The 15,901-nt window shown below is 44.8% G+C and overlaps 1 protein-coding gene across 4 annotated transcripts in view; it reads left to right on the top strand.

Annotated features, from left to right (window-relative positions):
• The window catches only part of LOC137413119 (adhesion G protein-coupled receptor A2), an 88,950-nt gene that overhangs the window by 37,756 nt on the left and 35,293 nt on the right, over nt 1-15,901 (top strand). For 3 of the 4 annotated variants that reach the window (XM_068098512.2, XM_078769892.1, XM_078769891.1), the window contains 9 exons: nt 882-1,046; nt 5,950-6,136; nt 6,275-6,424; nt 9,492-9,671; nt 9,885-10,097; nt 13,343-13,550; nt 13,653-13,867; nt 15,050-15,174; nt 15,308-15,431. In XM_068098512.2, coding sequence (XP_067954613.2) covers nt 882-1,046; nt 5,950-6,136; nt 6,275-6,424; nt 9,492-9,671; nt 9,885-10,097; nt 13,343-13,550; nt 13,653-13,867; nt 15,050-15,174; nt 15,308-15,431 — 1,567 coding nt within the window. The remainder of the gene's footprint in view (nt 1-881; nt 1,047-5,949; nt 6,137-6,274; nt 6,425-9,491; nt 9,672-9,884; nt 10,098-13,342; nt 13,551-13,652; nt 13,868-15,049; nt 15,175-15,307; nt 15,432-15,901) is intronic. The other variant, XM_068098519.2, reaches the window with a different exon arrangement.

A 15,901-nucleotide genomic window follows, 5' to 3' on the forward strand; every position in this document is an offset into this window, starting at 1 on the left:
GCAGGAGAGGTGGCCGTCGTTCAGTGTTCAGGGCCCATGCTCAGCCCCTGAGGGCAGCGGCCTGCATTCTCGCTCATGGCTGCACAGAGTGACCAGCTTGTGTCTGGGGGATTGTTCATGGCTCAGGCCATGACACTCCTCTGAAACATGTCATGTTCCAAGACATCTGCCGCTGTGGAAGCTGCGTTGAGACGCTCATGCTGGCCAAGGAGCTCTATTCTGGGGAGGTAATGTTCTTTGGGAAGAGGGGGGCATGGCTGTGTGGGCAGTGTGCTTTCCATGGACACCATGTCAGGTGGTGAACATCGCGTGTGCCCTGAGGGAGGGGTTCAGAGACCAAGGCTCCCTAACCATTGCCTCCAGAGGCTGTCTTTTCAGCCAGCTAGGCCGTCACCCTGGTGGTTGCCGGTAGTGGTCATATTGATGGGCAATGTCAGAAGTGCTTCGCAGGGCACGGCTGCTTGGCCTTCATGTCAGGTGTGCAATGGGCCCTGTGGAACGCTCCTTCAGCAGTGGTAGCCACTGCGACGCTCCATCTTCTCGCTCCCCCTCCACTCCTCCCCGGCACGTGGTGACTTGAGGAGGCCTAGCAGGAAGCAAAATGGGGACATTGAGATTCTTACTGCTTTATGTTCATTTTTGTCCCTTCTTTTTATTGCTTTGCATTCATTTTCTTTTCCCCTTTCTGTTATTCTGTAATTGTACATAATTTAGGACAGCTAACAAGTGTAATTTCAAATAAACCATTCAACAAATTCAATCATTCATCAATACATTTTGATTCTTCATTCCTCTCAAATTCCCCTCTGTTCCACTTCCCTTGCTTTTAACCATATTTCCCCCCCCCCCCCCCCCTCCTCACCCTTCGTTCTCTATTTCAGTAAGGTTGTGTTGGAGGCTGTGAAAATGGGACAGGCAGGGAGGTGGGAATGTCTTGCATTGTCTCCCAGAGGAAACCTCTCCCTCTCCGTCGTCGTGTCTGTGCTGGGAGAGGGAGTCCCAGGCTGCCTTCCACAGCAACAACGCAACAGTCGAGGGGACTTCCGGTGAGAGACTCTCCACCTTGGTATGTAGTACGCAGGCCTAGCTGTTCTTCACTTGAGCATTGAAGCTTTTATCTTGCCATTGATGACTTTGAGGCACAATCACATGCCCAAGACTAAAGTTTTGAAATTTGAGCCAAAACGCAACCCTCTGCGTTATTTTTTATTTCTCTGTACGGATCATAATCTCTTATTGTATGAGCTATCTTAATCTGTTATCTTCTTCAGATCTCTACATCTCTCTCCCTGACACACACACACACACACACACACACACACACACACACACACACACACACACACACACACACACACACACACACACACTTGGTCCTTTCCATTGATCAGTCAATTCAATCTGACATCATTGATCATCATAATTTCTTGTGAAACCCATGGTTGGTTTGAATCAATGCCTGGAGTGCAACCTTGCTGCTGAGGTTAGAGGCTAGAGCAAGTATTTGTAATTTTTAGGGTGCTAGTGATAACTCACCTACTCATTAAATTAAATTGATACATGTGGGGAAATTACACGCCCAGACCAGGAATCGAACACACATCCTCCAGTGAACCGTACCAGTGCTCTACCATCTGAGCTCTGCCATAGAACACGATAACCCACGCAGTGTTCACGTCTATAAACAAATAAAATAACCATTCCTTTCACGCTGCAGAGGCACTTTCATTGGCTAAGGAGTTCAGTCCTGGACGGGTCCGCACTCCGACGCAGCATAATCGAACCACCACTCAACCTGTTTGCAAACTCCTCAGCTACCCTTTCATCCTTGAGCTTGCCAACATCTAGCCTAGGTTGGCATTCTCTGGTACAAGCTTACCAGTACCAGTAAGCTGGTACTCATTTTGCCAACCTCGGAAGGATGACAGCCTGGAGTCAACCTACCTAGTGTTATTAGTCCCCTACCGGTGTACACCGGAGAGGACTATAGGTTTGCACTCCGTCTGTCAGTCCGTCAGTCCGTCACTCCGTCACGCAAAGAACAGTTTTCCGGACTTTTTTTCTAAACGCTTAATGTTAATGATTTCAAACTTGGTACATGGTTTCCTCATGATAAGTTACAGATCAAGTTCGAACTTCACGACGTTTCGATCATTTTTAACAAAGTTATGGCACTTTGAACTTTGGGAATTCTGATAATTCTGATGATCCTTAACTCAGTGCCATTTTAAGTTTTAATTTCCTTTAAAAAAAGATTTTCTCTGCAATAATAGGATCGATTGAGATCAAATTTTCACCATAGGAGGGACTCGGTCTGTAGAATATTTTAATGGTAATTATGACGTCACAGGTCACGTGGTTCGGCCGCCATATTGTTTTTCGTGAAAACACGAAAACCCCTTTTTCTCTGCAATGGCATGAACAGATCGAGGCCAAACTTTGCAGACACAATCTCATACCCATGACGAACAAAAAAAGTCAGCGAGCATGATGTCATGCATCACATGGTTTCAGAGTTATGACGTTTTTAAGCATGAACCTTTAAAACCAAGCTCCTCCCTCATTTTTGATCCAATCGAGGGGAAACTTCACAGATCTGTTCAGCATGTCAGTCTACTAAAATGTCCTTTTGCAATTTGCGATAGGGCATGTGGTTTGGCAGGTATCGTTAATTAATCGAAAATATTTTTTAAAATGGATATCTCTTGAATCGCTCGTACCTCAGACCGTGAGTTGGTAATTATATAATTCACACAGTGCAATACGTGCATGCCGCTCCACGGAGCGACCTTGCGGGCTTATCAATGAGGCGAGGCGTGACACACATGTGTCTCAGCATACCTCAGATCAAGTTTGAAAACCAGCATCAACCATGCATAAATTTGCATATTCGATCATTTTTGACAAAGTTATGGCACTTTGAACTTTGGTCGGGGACATGTATTGCAGCGCAATACTCAGAATGCTTGTTTCAATGGCTCAACAGGGGCTCAAACCCAAGACCCTAATCCTAAGGTTTAAGGCCCAGTTGCATAAATAATCCTTCAGGAAAGATTTGAGGATTTACTTAAATATTTCCTTAAGTTTCCCCGTAATGACACCCTTAATTTGAGGATGTTGCATATACGAATAGTTCTTACGTTTTTCCTTAAAAGCTTCTTTAAACTCAAGGGTGCACCCCTTCCACCTACCCCCCTCCCCCCTCCTCCACTCCCCTCTCTCCACTCCCCCCCCCCCCTCCACCCTCAAAGACCAACCTTTGAGTTTCCAAAAGGTGCTCTTCATGGAAATCTCTCAGGAAGAGGACGTTTATTGCAGCGCGACGCCAGAGGCTCATCGAACAATACTTCCGCAGTTGAGAAATGATTGTATATTGTTAACCACGCTGACTTGAGCGGAGGCTCTGTGACTTGGATGACATTTTCACTCTTTTGTGACATCCAGAATATTTTGGCTGATTTTGCACTCGTATTTCACTTTCATAATTTCACACTTCCACCATTCTCGGAAAGTTTCCAAACATTTACTGCACACATTACCTCATTTACAATAAAATGCTCAATGAGGATCGAATGAATTTTACACAAGAAACATTTTATTCCTCCTACGTCCAGAAGCACGTGTTCCTCATGCAACATATAACAAGCGTCATTTAAAATTACATGTTAATTATGCGTACTTGCTTTCGGACGCCTTCCTATCTCTAATCTGATTGGTTGTCTGGCATAGCAGCGGCTCCTAAGGATTTCCTCAAGCTTAAAGAAATCCTTACTTGAGGATTTCCAAAGGGTTATTTTTGCAACACCCTTAATGAAAACCTTCGCTAAGGAATCACAGCGTACCTTAAGGTAAATATTTCCTTTCGGATTAGGGAATTTTATGCAACCGGGCCTTAGATCTTAAGCCAGGCACCTTAACCGTTAAGCCAACACCAAGCATATTCAAGTAGTTAAGTGCTATTGAAGCACTTGTTCACCACTCTTATACACCACCCTATTTAATATATCCAAGTACTGCAAAACTAGAGGTTCTTGGAAGTGACAAGAAGGTGATTTGTGTTCTACAGTATTTAAGTATATAATTCAACTTAAATAAAATAAAGATTGTAAAAGGCGTATAAATAAATTAATTCCAGAATTTACCGCCGTTTTGCCCAATGTCTATTACACCACCTTATCTAACACTACATTAGTTCTCTGTACCTGTTGTACATGTTCTTTATGACGTTCTTAAAAGCAGTAAGTTTCCTGTTTGGCATAACTTTCTCGTTAGACACAAACACTCGTTAGACACAAAGTCCGACCTGCCATAGCCAAGGATTCCCCAAAGAGACCTTGTATCAAAGGCGTAAAGTCTTTGTTTCAGATCCTTGGTCAGAGAGGTCACACTTGGTCAGGTCAGACTCCAGGTCTCACATCCGTAGAGCATGGCTGGACGCACCAATGACTTAAAGACTTGGACTTTCATCCTCCTGCATAGATACCGACAGCGCCACACCCCATGGTCCAGTAAATCCATGACTCACCAGGCCAGACATAGATGTCTATTGACTTCTAGCTCACAACACGCAGAGACTGTCACTGCCAAGGTAAGTAAATCTCTCCGTGACCTCAACATCCTCGCCATAGTCAGGATAGCAGCATCCAAGATGTCATTGAAAGCCTGGATCTTGGTCTTGATCCAGGAGACCCGTAATCCCAGTGGCACTGATGCATCATCCTTCACCTTTGAGGCCCCCATAAGGATGTTCAGATTCTCCACAAAGATGACTGCATCATCTGTGAAATCAAGTTCAGAGATCTTCACACCCAAATGATTCACCTCAGCTAGATCTTTCCGATACCTCCCTAGATTTCTGTCCATAGAACTGCTTAAAAGCATGGGGCCTAGGACACACCCCTGACAAACTCCAATGGCAACTGGAAATAAGTCAGAGATGGAACCATCTCACCCTACAGCACTCTCAGTACCATTGTATAGTTCTGAAACCAGATTGATCAGCATCGCCGGCACCCCATGAAAACTGAGGATCCTGCAGAGGGCATTATGATTCACTGAATCAAACGCCTTGCGGAGATCAACATAGGATGCAAAAGCTAACCCTGATGAAACTCTCACTTGCATTCGGGGAGGGCCCAAAGGGCAAGGATACGTTCAATCATTGACCTCTTTGGTGTAAAGCCAGACTGCTCTGGGTGCTGGTGCTCAAGCAGATAATGGCGAACCGTAACAATAATTGTCCGAGCAAAGACCTTGCCCGGCACAGAGAGCAACGTCGCCCATCGGTGATTGTTGCAGTCCTGGAGGTCAACATTCCCTTTCCAGAGAGGAACTACTCTTCCTGCTCAACCGTCTGGTCTCTATCTGCCTCTACCTTTACACTTCGCTGGAGCATGCTTACTCTGCACCCTACACATTTGCTCCTTTCTCATTTTGCTCCATGCCCATGAAGGTTGCCCATTTCTCTGATGCAGACCGCACACTCATTAACTTTACCCAAGATAAAGCTCCCAAATCACTTCTCATACCCTCAAAGTTTTGATTTCTTGTTTAGCCTGGAATTTCAGCTTTAGGGCCAGGGTGGAGATCCGGTCTTTTGTATGACCATGCATTTTGGCCTTAGGGCGGGAGTGGAGAAGTGCTATGCCATGGTTCGTCGACAACTTTTTGAGATATCATGCTGTATATAATTTTAGCTCCATCACCCAATAATGAGGAATCACTTAAAAGATTCTCGGATCCGGATTCGGATCTTCACCAAAGTCGAATCAATTATTCCTTGTTACACTCCCAATCTGTCCACGTCCATCCACCTTCTGTGGCGGAGGTAAAGATGAAGATTTAAAGTTAAAGTTTAAAGAATGCCTTTATTTATTTAGCTGTTGGCTCTTCATGGCTTCCACTTGTTCGATCCAACCCTTTTGTCTTACACTCTTTCTTGACCCTTAGATGGCCGCGGACCCTCACTGGCACGACGGCCTCCCTGCCGTGTCCTTGGCCCCGGTCAGAACACAGGGATGAGCGAGAAAAGTTTGCCTGGAGGAAGTGTGGCCAGGCCGGGGTCTGGTTTGCAGCCGACTACTCGGCCTGTCAGCACGCTGCCGAACACACCCGTGTACTCTACACATTCAGCCAAGTAAATGCACACCTGCTTCTGATGCTTCTACCACTTTTCATATTCTTCTTCTCACCAGTTCCCCCAACAGTCTCACTCTCTTCTCGATATCGATGGAATTTTTGTTTTCTCTTTACCTCTGTCCTTCCCACAACCCAGAGTGCTGTTAACATAAGCAACGTGCTGACATTTGCTCACCAGCTGTTGCTCTACACAGCTGAGTCTGCTGCTTTCTCTGACCCGCTTGATGCCATATTCCTCACGGAAATCATTGAGAAACTAACCTTGTTTACCTTACATATTCCCGAGGTAAAACACTTTCCACTTTTGATCCACTTTTCTTACTCATTGCTATTTTCCAAGTTATTCATTTTCAGTTTTCTGTCATTAACCAGCACGCGAAGCGGAAAGCGGACTTGGAACAACTGCTTCACTTTGTCTGTCTAGCTGTCTGTCTACAAACGTCGTTTATGATGGAGGAACAACTCAATTAAAATTGAATGTTATATTTTGAATGCATCGGAAAAAGAATCGGAACAGAAACCTACAGTTTAGCAGTACTTTGGCTCTGAATTTGGAAAATTGTACAGAATCTCATCCCGATCGCACATATGCACAGATGTGTGAAGATTTTTTTTTTTTTTTTTAACTTTGTCTACCTGTCTGACAGTCAAATAAAATTGAAAATCATTCCAAACAGGAAATTCACTGTTTTTAAGGACGTCCTAAAGGACACAAACAACGAATGTAACGTGTTAAATAAGGTGGTGTAAAAGTTGCTGCATCATCGGCGGTAAACTTCCGATTTTTTTTTCTACAATCTTTAAAATCTTTATTTTATTTCAATTGAATTATATATTTGAACACTGTAGAACACAAATCGCCCATTTGGCACTTTAAAACCCTTCCGTTTAGCAGGACATGGACAAAGTATTACGGAATTTTACATCATCACGACCAATGTTTGCCGCTCACAGGCCCCACTTGTCATTTTTCCTCAAGACTGTGGCGTAAGGTGTTTTATGAACTCCCTTGTTTGCTGGTTTTTATTTTCCATATCTAGTCTCTTGGAAGAGCAGGGTACACAGGGCAAAAAGGCAATGTACTGACAGTGGTGCAATGGGTCGACGCAACTGTTACGGGGTCAACCTCGAGGGGAGCCCCAGCAGAAAGATGTGTTGTCCTTGGTTGAAAACAAGCCAATCAATAACGAGTCCACACCAAGGGTTACGAACAAACCACAATATATTATAAATCCCACACAGGAATCACGACCCACTTAATACAGCACTTCACAATATAATTCCTATCTACAGGTAGCGCCACCTTACCAAGCCCCTTAACCCCAAAACTCATGGCCCTTGCCCCAATGTCTCTGTACGCCTCCAAGGCGACGTCGATTCGCTCCAGCGATCGTGGAATCAATTTCCGATTCCAATCTGGGGAAGCGGAGTCGATCGAACCAACCCGCAGGCCACGTGGTCCAATCTCCAGCACGATGGCGGTAGAATGGGAAACCTCCCCAAAGACGATTTCGGGTACGTACCCGGTTGCGGTTCAATCCGCGAGTCTCCTCAATAATCCTCCCACAGCCACTGACTTGTACAGCCATCCCCGGCCGCCCGCCGGAGAGTAACGCCTGGTCGACACGCCGCAAAAACCCGGTCACTGCCGGTGATGCGCGTGGCGAAGATGGCGGTCGGCTTTCTCTTGCACCTGGGTTTGGAGGTGAGGATACTCGGCAACCTCCACGAGGATACCCGACTACGCAGGCGCCACAGCAATTCGGCGATCTCCTCTCGTGTGGACTTCTTTTCAAAGAGGCAAAGTTCCCTTGTCCTGCCCGTTCGACTGCTCGGTCTGGAGCTGCAATCAGAACACGTCTCCTCACGATCTTCCCCGCTTCTCCGCCTCTTCCGGTCTCGATCCGGATTTTTTCCACATTGTACCAGGAGCGCTTTTAAAACTTTTACTCACAACAACCCGTTCCCTTAAGTCACCATAAGCATAATATCTAGAATACTTCGAACCAACAGCAATACTCATAACCACAATCATTAATCCGTAAAAGCAACAAACAATTCAATAAACAAATAGGAAGAGAGAGGAGAGGAGGGGAGGAAACACTGCAGTTAACCTGCTCTGTAAGAGAGTTGGGTTTAGATAGGGTTAATGTGGTACAAAAGAACGCAGGGTAGGGTCCCTGTTCCGCGCTCGGCGCATCTAATCTCGTCAACTTGGCGACCACGTCCTGTAGAAGAAGAAGAATGCCAATGTGCTATTTTCTTTCTTTTCCTTCCTTTTTGGAGTTTATTATTTATTTCCTTACTGGTTAGCTCACCTTGAACAAAGTTCCGGGGAGCTTTTGCGATGGCGCGTCGTCCGTCCGTCCGTCCGTCCGTCCGTCTGTAAACACTTGCAACTTCTTCTCCGAAACCGCTGAAGGGATTGTGACCAAACTTGGCACAAACGATATTTGTTATGTTGTGACTAAAGTTTGTTCAGGGCATTAAAAGAATCTGGGTCTAAGGGGGTTTACTGGGGTCAAAGTGGATCCAGGCTTAACCCCTCAAATAGGAATTTGCTATTTCCTCTGAAACTACATACCATATTTCGATGAAACTTCACCACAACCTTCATCACCCTAGATGTACCGAAGTCTGTTCATGGGACTAAGAAAATCGAAGTCTAAGATAGTTTAACGGGGGTGAGGGGGTGGGGATGGTGATCAAAGTGGGTCCAGGTTTGCCCCCCCCCCCCCCCCCAAAAAAAAATAGGTATTTGCTTTCTTCTCAGAAACTACACACACAACTTCGATGAAACTTGACCACAACCTTCACCACCCATGATGTACCAATGTTTGTTCAAGGCTCTAGAAAAAAATAAAATCTGCCCCTTGGGGGTCTTCAGGGTGTGGCGGAGGGGGGGGGGGGAGTTGCCCCCCAAAATAGGTATTTTTATGTTTGTTTAAAGTCTTATGATTATGCTAGTATAATTCTACATGCTTTACTGTCTTCTAGCGACCATTGAAATTGGTTTAAAATACATTTAGTCGGTGCAGTATACTGTTTATTCCACCAGGTGAGCGCCAGGGGTATTGCCCCTATGCTTTTGTGTTATTTCATTAATTTCTTCACCACAAATGTCCGCTATTCCAACCTCATTTTAGTTTTATTATTCACTCGATATCCTTGGCTTTCCTTGTCTGTGTATTTGTCAGTGTACCTTCTGTGCTCTCCCATGAGCCTCTCCTTTTGTTATATCGAACCAAAAAAATCAATCCCTTTCAATTATGTCTCTTTTGTCTGCTTCATTCCCTTCCCTATTCCCTTGCATCTCTCATCGATTTCCATTATCCCTCCCTTCTTTTCAACAGTTAGCAACTGTTGTTTTGGAGCTCTGCAGCAATGCATTGTGGGTACCCACACAAGTGCTACACGAGGCAGAGAATTTGGCTGGGGCCTGCTCTCGGTTAGCCCGCTGTGTGGCACGTGTATCATCACCGATGTCACCGTCCTTGTACTCCGTTTCACCAAACTTGCTCTCATTCTCTAAGGTGAAAGCCGTAATGGATAGTTCCTTTGCCATGATGTGATGGAGGTTTGTCTCTTTAGATGGAAGTCCACCCCTTAGTTAAAACGTTAGACTGAGCCTTTGACTTGCTTGACAAGATTTTGTTTGCATTTGCAACAATTGTGATGCATAATATGTTCTCATCAAGTGATCTTCAATCTCTCAATTCCTCCTGTGTTCACCTTTACCCTGTTAGGCCTCGACCAACCTCGCAGTGATCTCCCTACCCTTGCACCACAAAACTTACAAAGGCCTGTCCTGCCTAGCCTCACTCCAACGTGACTCTCGACGAACCCTTGGGTCCAAGACTACCAAATCCTCCCGAAACACTAAGTCTTCCTCCTGGCAACTTGGAGTCAAGTGTACTGCTAGCAATGGTTCGCTGAGCTATCTAGGACCACCAAGAAAGGTTCATTTTGCAGTTTGTAACAGCCACATTGATTTATAGATGTGTTGAAGAATTTTTTTTGTTTTCTTTATTAAAAAACAACCTTGCATCAGTAATCTTAAAGGCTTATTATGTCTGTCCCTTTTTAGTCCCCTCCCGGTTTTACCGGAGGTGACTATAGGTTTTCTCTCAGTCCGTCTGTCTGTCCGTCCCACCTGGGTTTTCCAGGCTTTTTCCCCATACTTTTTAACATATCCAATTGAAACTTGGTACATCGCTTTATTATGATAAACTACAGAACAAGTTTGAGTTTCGGGGCGTTTTGCCAATTATTCACAGAGTTATGTCCTTTTTGGACTCTTCTAAATATCACATGTTATATGCAAGGGTCATTTTTCCAGACTTTCCCCTTTACCCTTGAACATATTTATTATATGTTAACAGCTTTAACATGCTTTAACAGCTTTATTATGATAAGTTACAGAAACGGCATACCTAAAAAAAATTTGTCGAGCCATACGTGGCTCACAATTGCCGAGAGTTTGGAACAAGAACATTAATTAGGACCAGTGGGGAACATGTATCGCAAAGTAATTCTCCCTCTTGTTTTTTTTGTTGTTACCCCGCGCATGCAAAGTGAAAAATGGGGTTAAGCAATTGGTTCATGTCTGTCAGTTTATGATCGAGGAACAGCTTATTTAAATTGAATGTTACATTTTGAACACGAATCGGAACACGAATATGAAGATAAGCCTTTAGTTTTAACGTACTGTTATGTCGGGAGGGTAGAGCAATATCTAGTCAGGTTGATCTGAATAGGTAACATGCTTCGTTTGTCGCGATAAGGAATCTGCCCTGTAATAAGTTCTGTATGTAGTCTGGTTTGTCGGTTAAGGAGTATACCTGTGAACATACCAGGATGTTCGTGTGCTAGGTAGTTGTAGGGATTAAAGATAACAGCCTTGTGTGTCAAACCTGGTAATCAAACCTTTGTCCCTTATGGCAATGCACACCCTCATAAACACTTAGATAGGCCCTTAGTGTAACATTAAATAATCCCTTTCCCTTACCACAACGACTTTGGAAGACGGACAGGAAGCCAGATCAAGACACCGCCAATGATGGCTGCCGCCGCCGCACCACCAGCTCGCCTGGAAACATCGCGTGGTACGGGATGTGATTGGTTGGAGCGGGAGGCACTCGACCAATGGAAGAAAGCCAGCGAGTGCGAACCTGCAGCCAACCAAGGGGAGGAGAATTAAGACGCAGCTGGGAGGGAGGTGACTCATTTGAAGGAAGGGTCTGGAAAGTTCGACGGGGAGGAGGAAGGTTATAAAAAGGGAGCGCTGCACGACATTCACTCTCTCAGAGCGTGCAGTCGCATTCCTTTCTCTTGGCTTCTTCTCATCTAGACGCTGTTCTCTCCTCCTGCACTCTCCCCGTTCCTGTCTCTGTGTGCCTCGTGCTTGGAGATCGGCCCCCTTCGGGTTGGAGAGTGGTCTCGTGTGGGGATCGCTGGCGGTACTGTGGTGCTTGTGGTGCTTTTGGTACCGCGTGGTGCTTTTGAGGTGCTTCTGGACGCGTGGTGCATTGGCGTGGTGCTTGGAGCCGGACGAGGCCGCGTTGGACGACGGACGTACCACAGATAAGGCTGCACTCACGCCCCACATTTACAAGTACATGATGTTTCTTTTTATTAATCCATTCCTGTGTGCTGTTTCTGAAGTGAGTTGTGGGGACGTCCCAATTTAGGACTTTTATTTAATATCGAGTTTAAATTTAATAAATTTAATATCGAGGTCCTAAATATCGAATTTAGGACCAATCCCTGGTGTTGGGCTAGCGGCTAGGGTGCCGGCTTAGGATCCAAGGATCCTGGGTTCGAATCCCGGTCGATCGCTGAATTAACGCCAGGGGGGTTGACTCAGCCTGTCATCCTTCCGAGGTCGGCTAATTGAGTACCAGTTCACTGGTAATTCCCTGTTTGTCATTAAAGGTGGCAAAAAGGGTTGGCGTCAGGAAGGGCATCCGGCCGTAAAACATTGCTTCAAATAGGGGACCGAAAAACAACAACAACCACTGTTCCCGAAAAAGGCCAACCCCCGCTTTGCGGGGAAAAATGGCCTCTAAAGGTGGTTTTTTTTATTTTTATTTAATATCACGTTTACCTGTCCCAACCCTTTTATTACAATGAACCCTTTTATTATTTTTCATTCCCTTCAAATCTTGTGTTCGTTTGAGTTCGTTCCCCTTCCACAGTTACGCGCTTTTACCTCATTTTCCGCTTCCCTTCTTCTCCCGTGCGGTTGATAGCAAAAGCAAAATCCGTGTTTGGTCGTCACCTCCAGTAGATCCGTTTGGTCCATCCGCGGTCCCTGGTGTTAACCGGAGGGATTCGCACGACAGTACATTGTCTCTGAGTTCGTCCCAATCACGGATGCACATATAGCATTGAGATAATATTTTTACTTTGTCTATTTTATTTTAATTGAAAAATCATATCCAAACAGGAAACGTGCTGTTGTTAAGACGTCATCAAGGACACAAGCAGGCGTGAATAACTAATGTAATGTAATGTGTTAGCTGCGGGGGATGCAATAAACACTGGGTAAAACCCGGAATTAATTTTTTTAATGTTGAAGGCTCCAGTCACGGACGATACAGTCCTCATCGAGGCCAGGCCTTAAATAAAATCGAAGAAAAGTGTATGATGTTTGTTTGCGAGAAAGAGAGATTGAAGCTAGCCCGGTAGCTGTAGTTTGAATGAGACAAGAAGTAAGACCAGCAATCCTGACACGGAGAGTATAAGATTGTTCCGGGCACCACTTTAATGCTCCTAAGTCAGAACGGTAGTACTACCCTGTGCGGTTGCTTTTGACAACCTACTACCTAAAAGTAAGTAGTAAAAGTATTTATATGACTTTTTCAATCTTTGTTTTATTTGAATTGATTGTATATTGAACAATGTAGAACACAAATCACCTGTCATAATTCATAATACATCTAAAAACCTCCAGTTTTGCAGTATTTGGACATGTTAAAAATATGGTGGTGTATAAGAGTGGCGTATAAGACTGCTCCATTAGTGCTAACCTTCCAGATTTTAAAAATGATCTTTAAATGTACTATTGTATTAAAATTGAAGTATATATTTGAACACTGCATGGGGTATCATGTTCTATGAACTCTATGGCTTGTTTTGTTTCCTGACACCTTGTGATTTGACATGCTTTCCACCTTGTATTTTGCTCAATCCTTCAAACCAGATTTCTCTCCCTCAAGCGCTGATATCATTTCCTCCATCTCTCCTGTCCAACAACACGTGCTCGTCTCTCCAATGCCGTCTGGTCATCATCGTGTACAGAGATCACCAACTCTTCCCTACCCATGGAGCCCCAGAAACCTCAGATGCTGTTGAAGGATTTGGAAAAGCTGGAGGGATTATTGTGTCTCCAGTGATTTATGCGGAACTTGGTACGAGTAGCATTTGTCCATTTTGAATATTTCCTGCTTCTTCCAAACTTATTCACGTGTCACTCCGATTTCTCACTGGCATTGCTTTTTTCTCCCCAATAGACGGCACGCCCATTACTTCTTTCCCGGATCCCATTGCTCTTTCATTTCGTCTCACATCTCCTAATGGACGTCTAAGCACCTTTCGTTTTAAGCTCGGTGGTGTCAACACAATGGGAGGCGGAATGTGGAGAGATGCCAACTGTGACCTCGCTCTACCTCAAGGGAACGTAACGCGTCTAACATGCAACCATCTGGACTACGTTGCTGTTGTATCGGTATGATGTCACTTTTTTGTCAGACACCTCACAGTTCATTTGGCTGATGTATAGGCTTCAACCATTCAGAAAGTCGGAGATAATCTACCTTGGACAATTACCATTGAGAGATAGGGCCAAAACACGATATCTTAAAACACGACGGATTCAGATGAAACCTGATGGATGAGTTGGGTGTTGGATAAGGACGAATTGATTCGATTTTGTTTAAGATCTGGATCGGGATACGAGAATTTTTTATTTTCAAAGTGATTCTTCACCATTAAGAGATAGGGCCAAAATTATACATAGTAGCCTGGTGTTGGCTTAGCGGTTAGGGTGCCGGCTTGGGATCCTAGGATCCTGGGTTAGAATCCTGGTCGATCGCTGAATTAACGCCAGGGGGGTTGACTCAGCCTGTCATCCTTCCGAGGTCGGCAAATTGATTACCAGCTTGCTGGGATGAATGATCACGGTGTGTACCCCCGATTTAGAATAGGTACACCGTATCCCTGCGCATCGTAAGAGGCGACCAAGGGTTGGTGTCAGGAAGGGCATCCGGCCATAAAAACATTGCCTCAAACAGGGAACCATGATTGTCATGGGGCCCGCAAGGCTAACCTCCGCTCTAGTGGGGAAAATGGCCTTAAAACGATCATTCATTCATTCATTCATATGCTATTCAAACAGTTGTGGACATATTATGACGAAACTTGGTGAATGAGTTGCGTCGGTGACATTAACAAGCCTGTTAGATCTTTGTTCCGATCCGGATGCAAATTCGGCCTATCAGTAGGATACAAAATGAAAATTATTCAGCCTCTACTGACGTTGCAGTGCAAGTCTGTGCTGTGCGACTTGATGGGAAAACATTACAATTGCTTTGGTAACAGATTATAATGACCAGGCTTCGTACAGACCCAACTACTGCCAACCCAAACCCCTACCATCCGCCCAGCAGGAGGAAGGGAATGCCTAATGCTTTCCCTGCTTGAAACCTCATGTAAAGTCAATAACAATTTATTATTCATCACATATAAGTAATTTTTCAAAACATTTGTGTATTCCCTTGTTAGTTGTGTTGTATAACGTACTTTGTTCTTCCCCTGGTGTATACATTTATATTGGAGAGAGGTTGGGAGAGTGGTGGTGGTTTATGAAGAGGTGGTTGTCATTTGTCAACAAATGATGTTTGCCGAGCAGGTACCAACAGCTTGGCCAGGGTGGTATCGCCAATCCAGACATCTGCATCCTGCTTTGCTTGCTGGCTCTGCCTTCCTCTTCCTCTGCTTGCTACTCACCACTCTCACCTATGTTCTGCTCCACAGGTAATGAGTTTCAGCACTTCAATGCTCTGAGCCGCAAATTGCTAGTTTATTTGTCACACTTAGGACCTCACACATTTTATTATCTGGGCAACAAGACACGTTGATGGGAGTAAATGTGTTGTTGAGTGTGCAGGAGTATCCAAGTGGCCCGGAAAACATGGCACATGGTGCTCGGTGTGAGTGCCAACTCTGCGCTCGCCACGGGAGCATTCGCAGGCGGCATCGTGTACACACAGCCCCCGGAAGTGTGTCAAGCGGTGAGAGGTTTCTTGGGAATGGCGAAGCAGAAGGCAGTGCTCAATAAGGGTAGATAATTGGGTGCAACCCTTCTCTTTATCCTTTTTATGGCTGCTTATAATATTCCGTTTTGGTCACAATCAAGTGGAATGTGCAAAAAGGCCATTTGACCCATCTTGCCCATGTCATACCACATCATCCCACGTTTGAGAATGACACCGACACTCAACACAGCCCTGCTTTGAAAATTCTTGCTTCAGCATTAAGATGTTATGAAGACAAAGTTATTACCCTCGCCAGAGGAGAGGGTATTGCATTTGAGTCTGTTTGTTACTTGGCAAAAAAATAAATAAATTTGTAAGTATGTTGATCACTCCGGTTTGTGTGTATTTGTTTGTATGTGTTTGTGTGTTTGTCGTCCGCTCACTTATACTTGCCTACAGCTCACAATTTCAAACTGATCTTCACGAAACTTCACCAAATGGTAGAG

The sequence above is a fragment of the Myxine glutinosa genome, chromosome 1 (assembly GCF_964187855.1).
Source record: "Myxine glutinosa chromosome 1, kmMyxGlut1.1, whole genome shotgun sequence".
Classification (NCBI taxonomy): Eukaryota; Metazoa; Chordata; class Myxini; order Myxiniformes; family Myxinidae; genus Myxine; species Myxine glutinosa.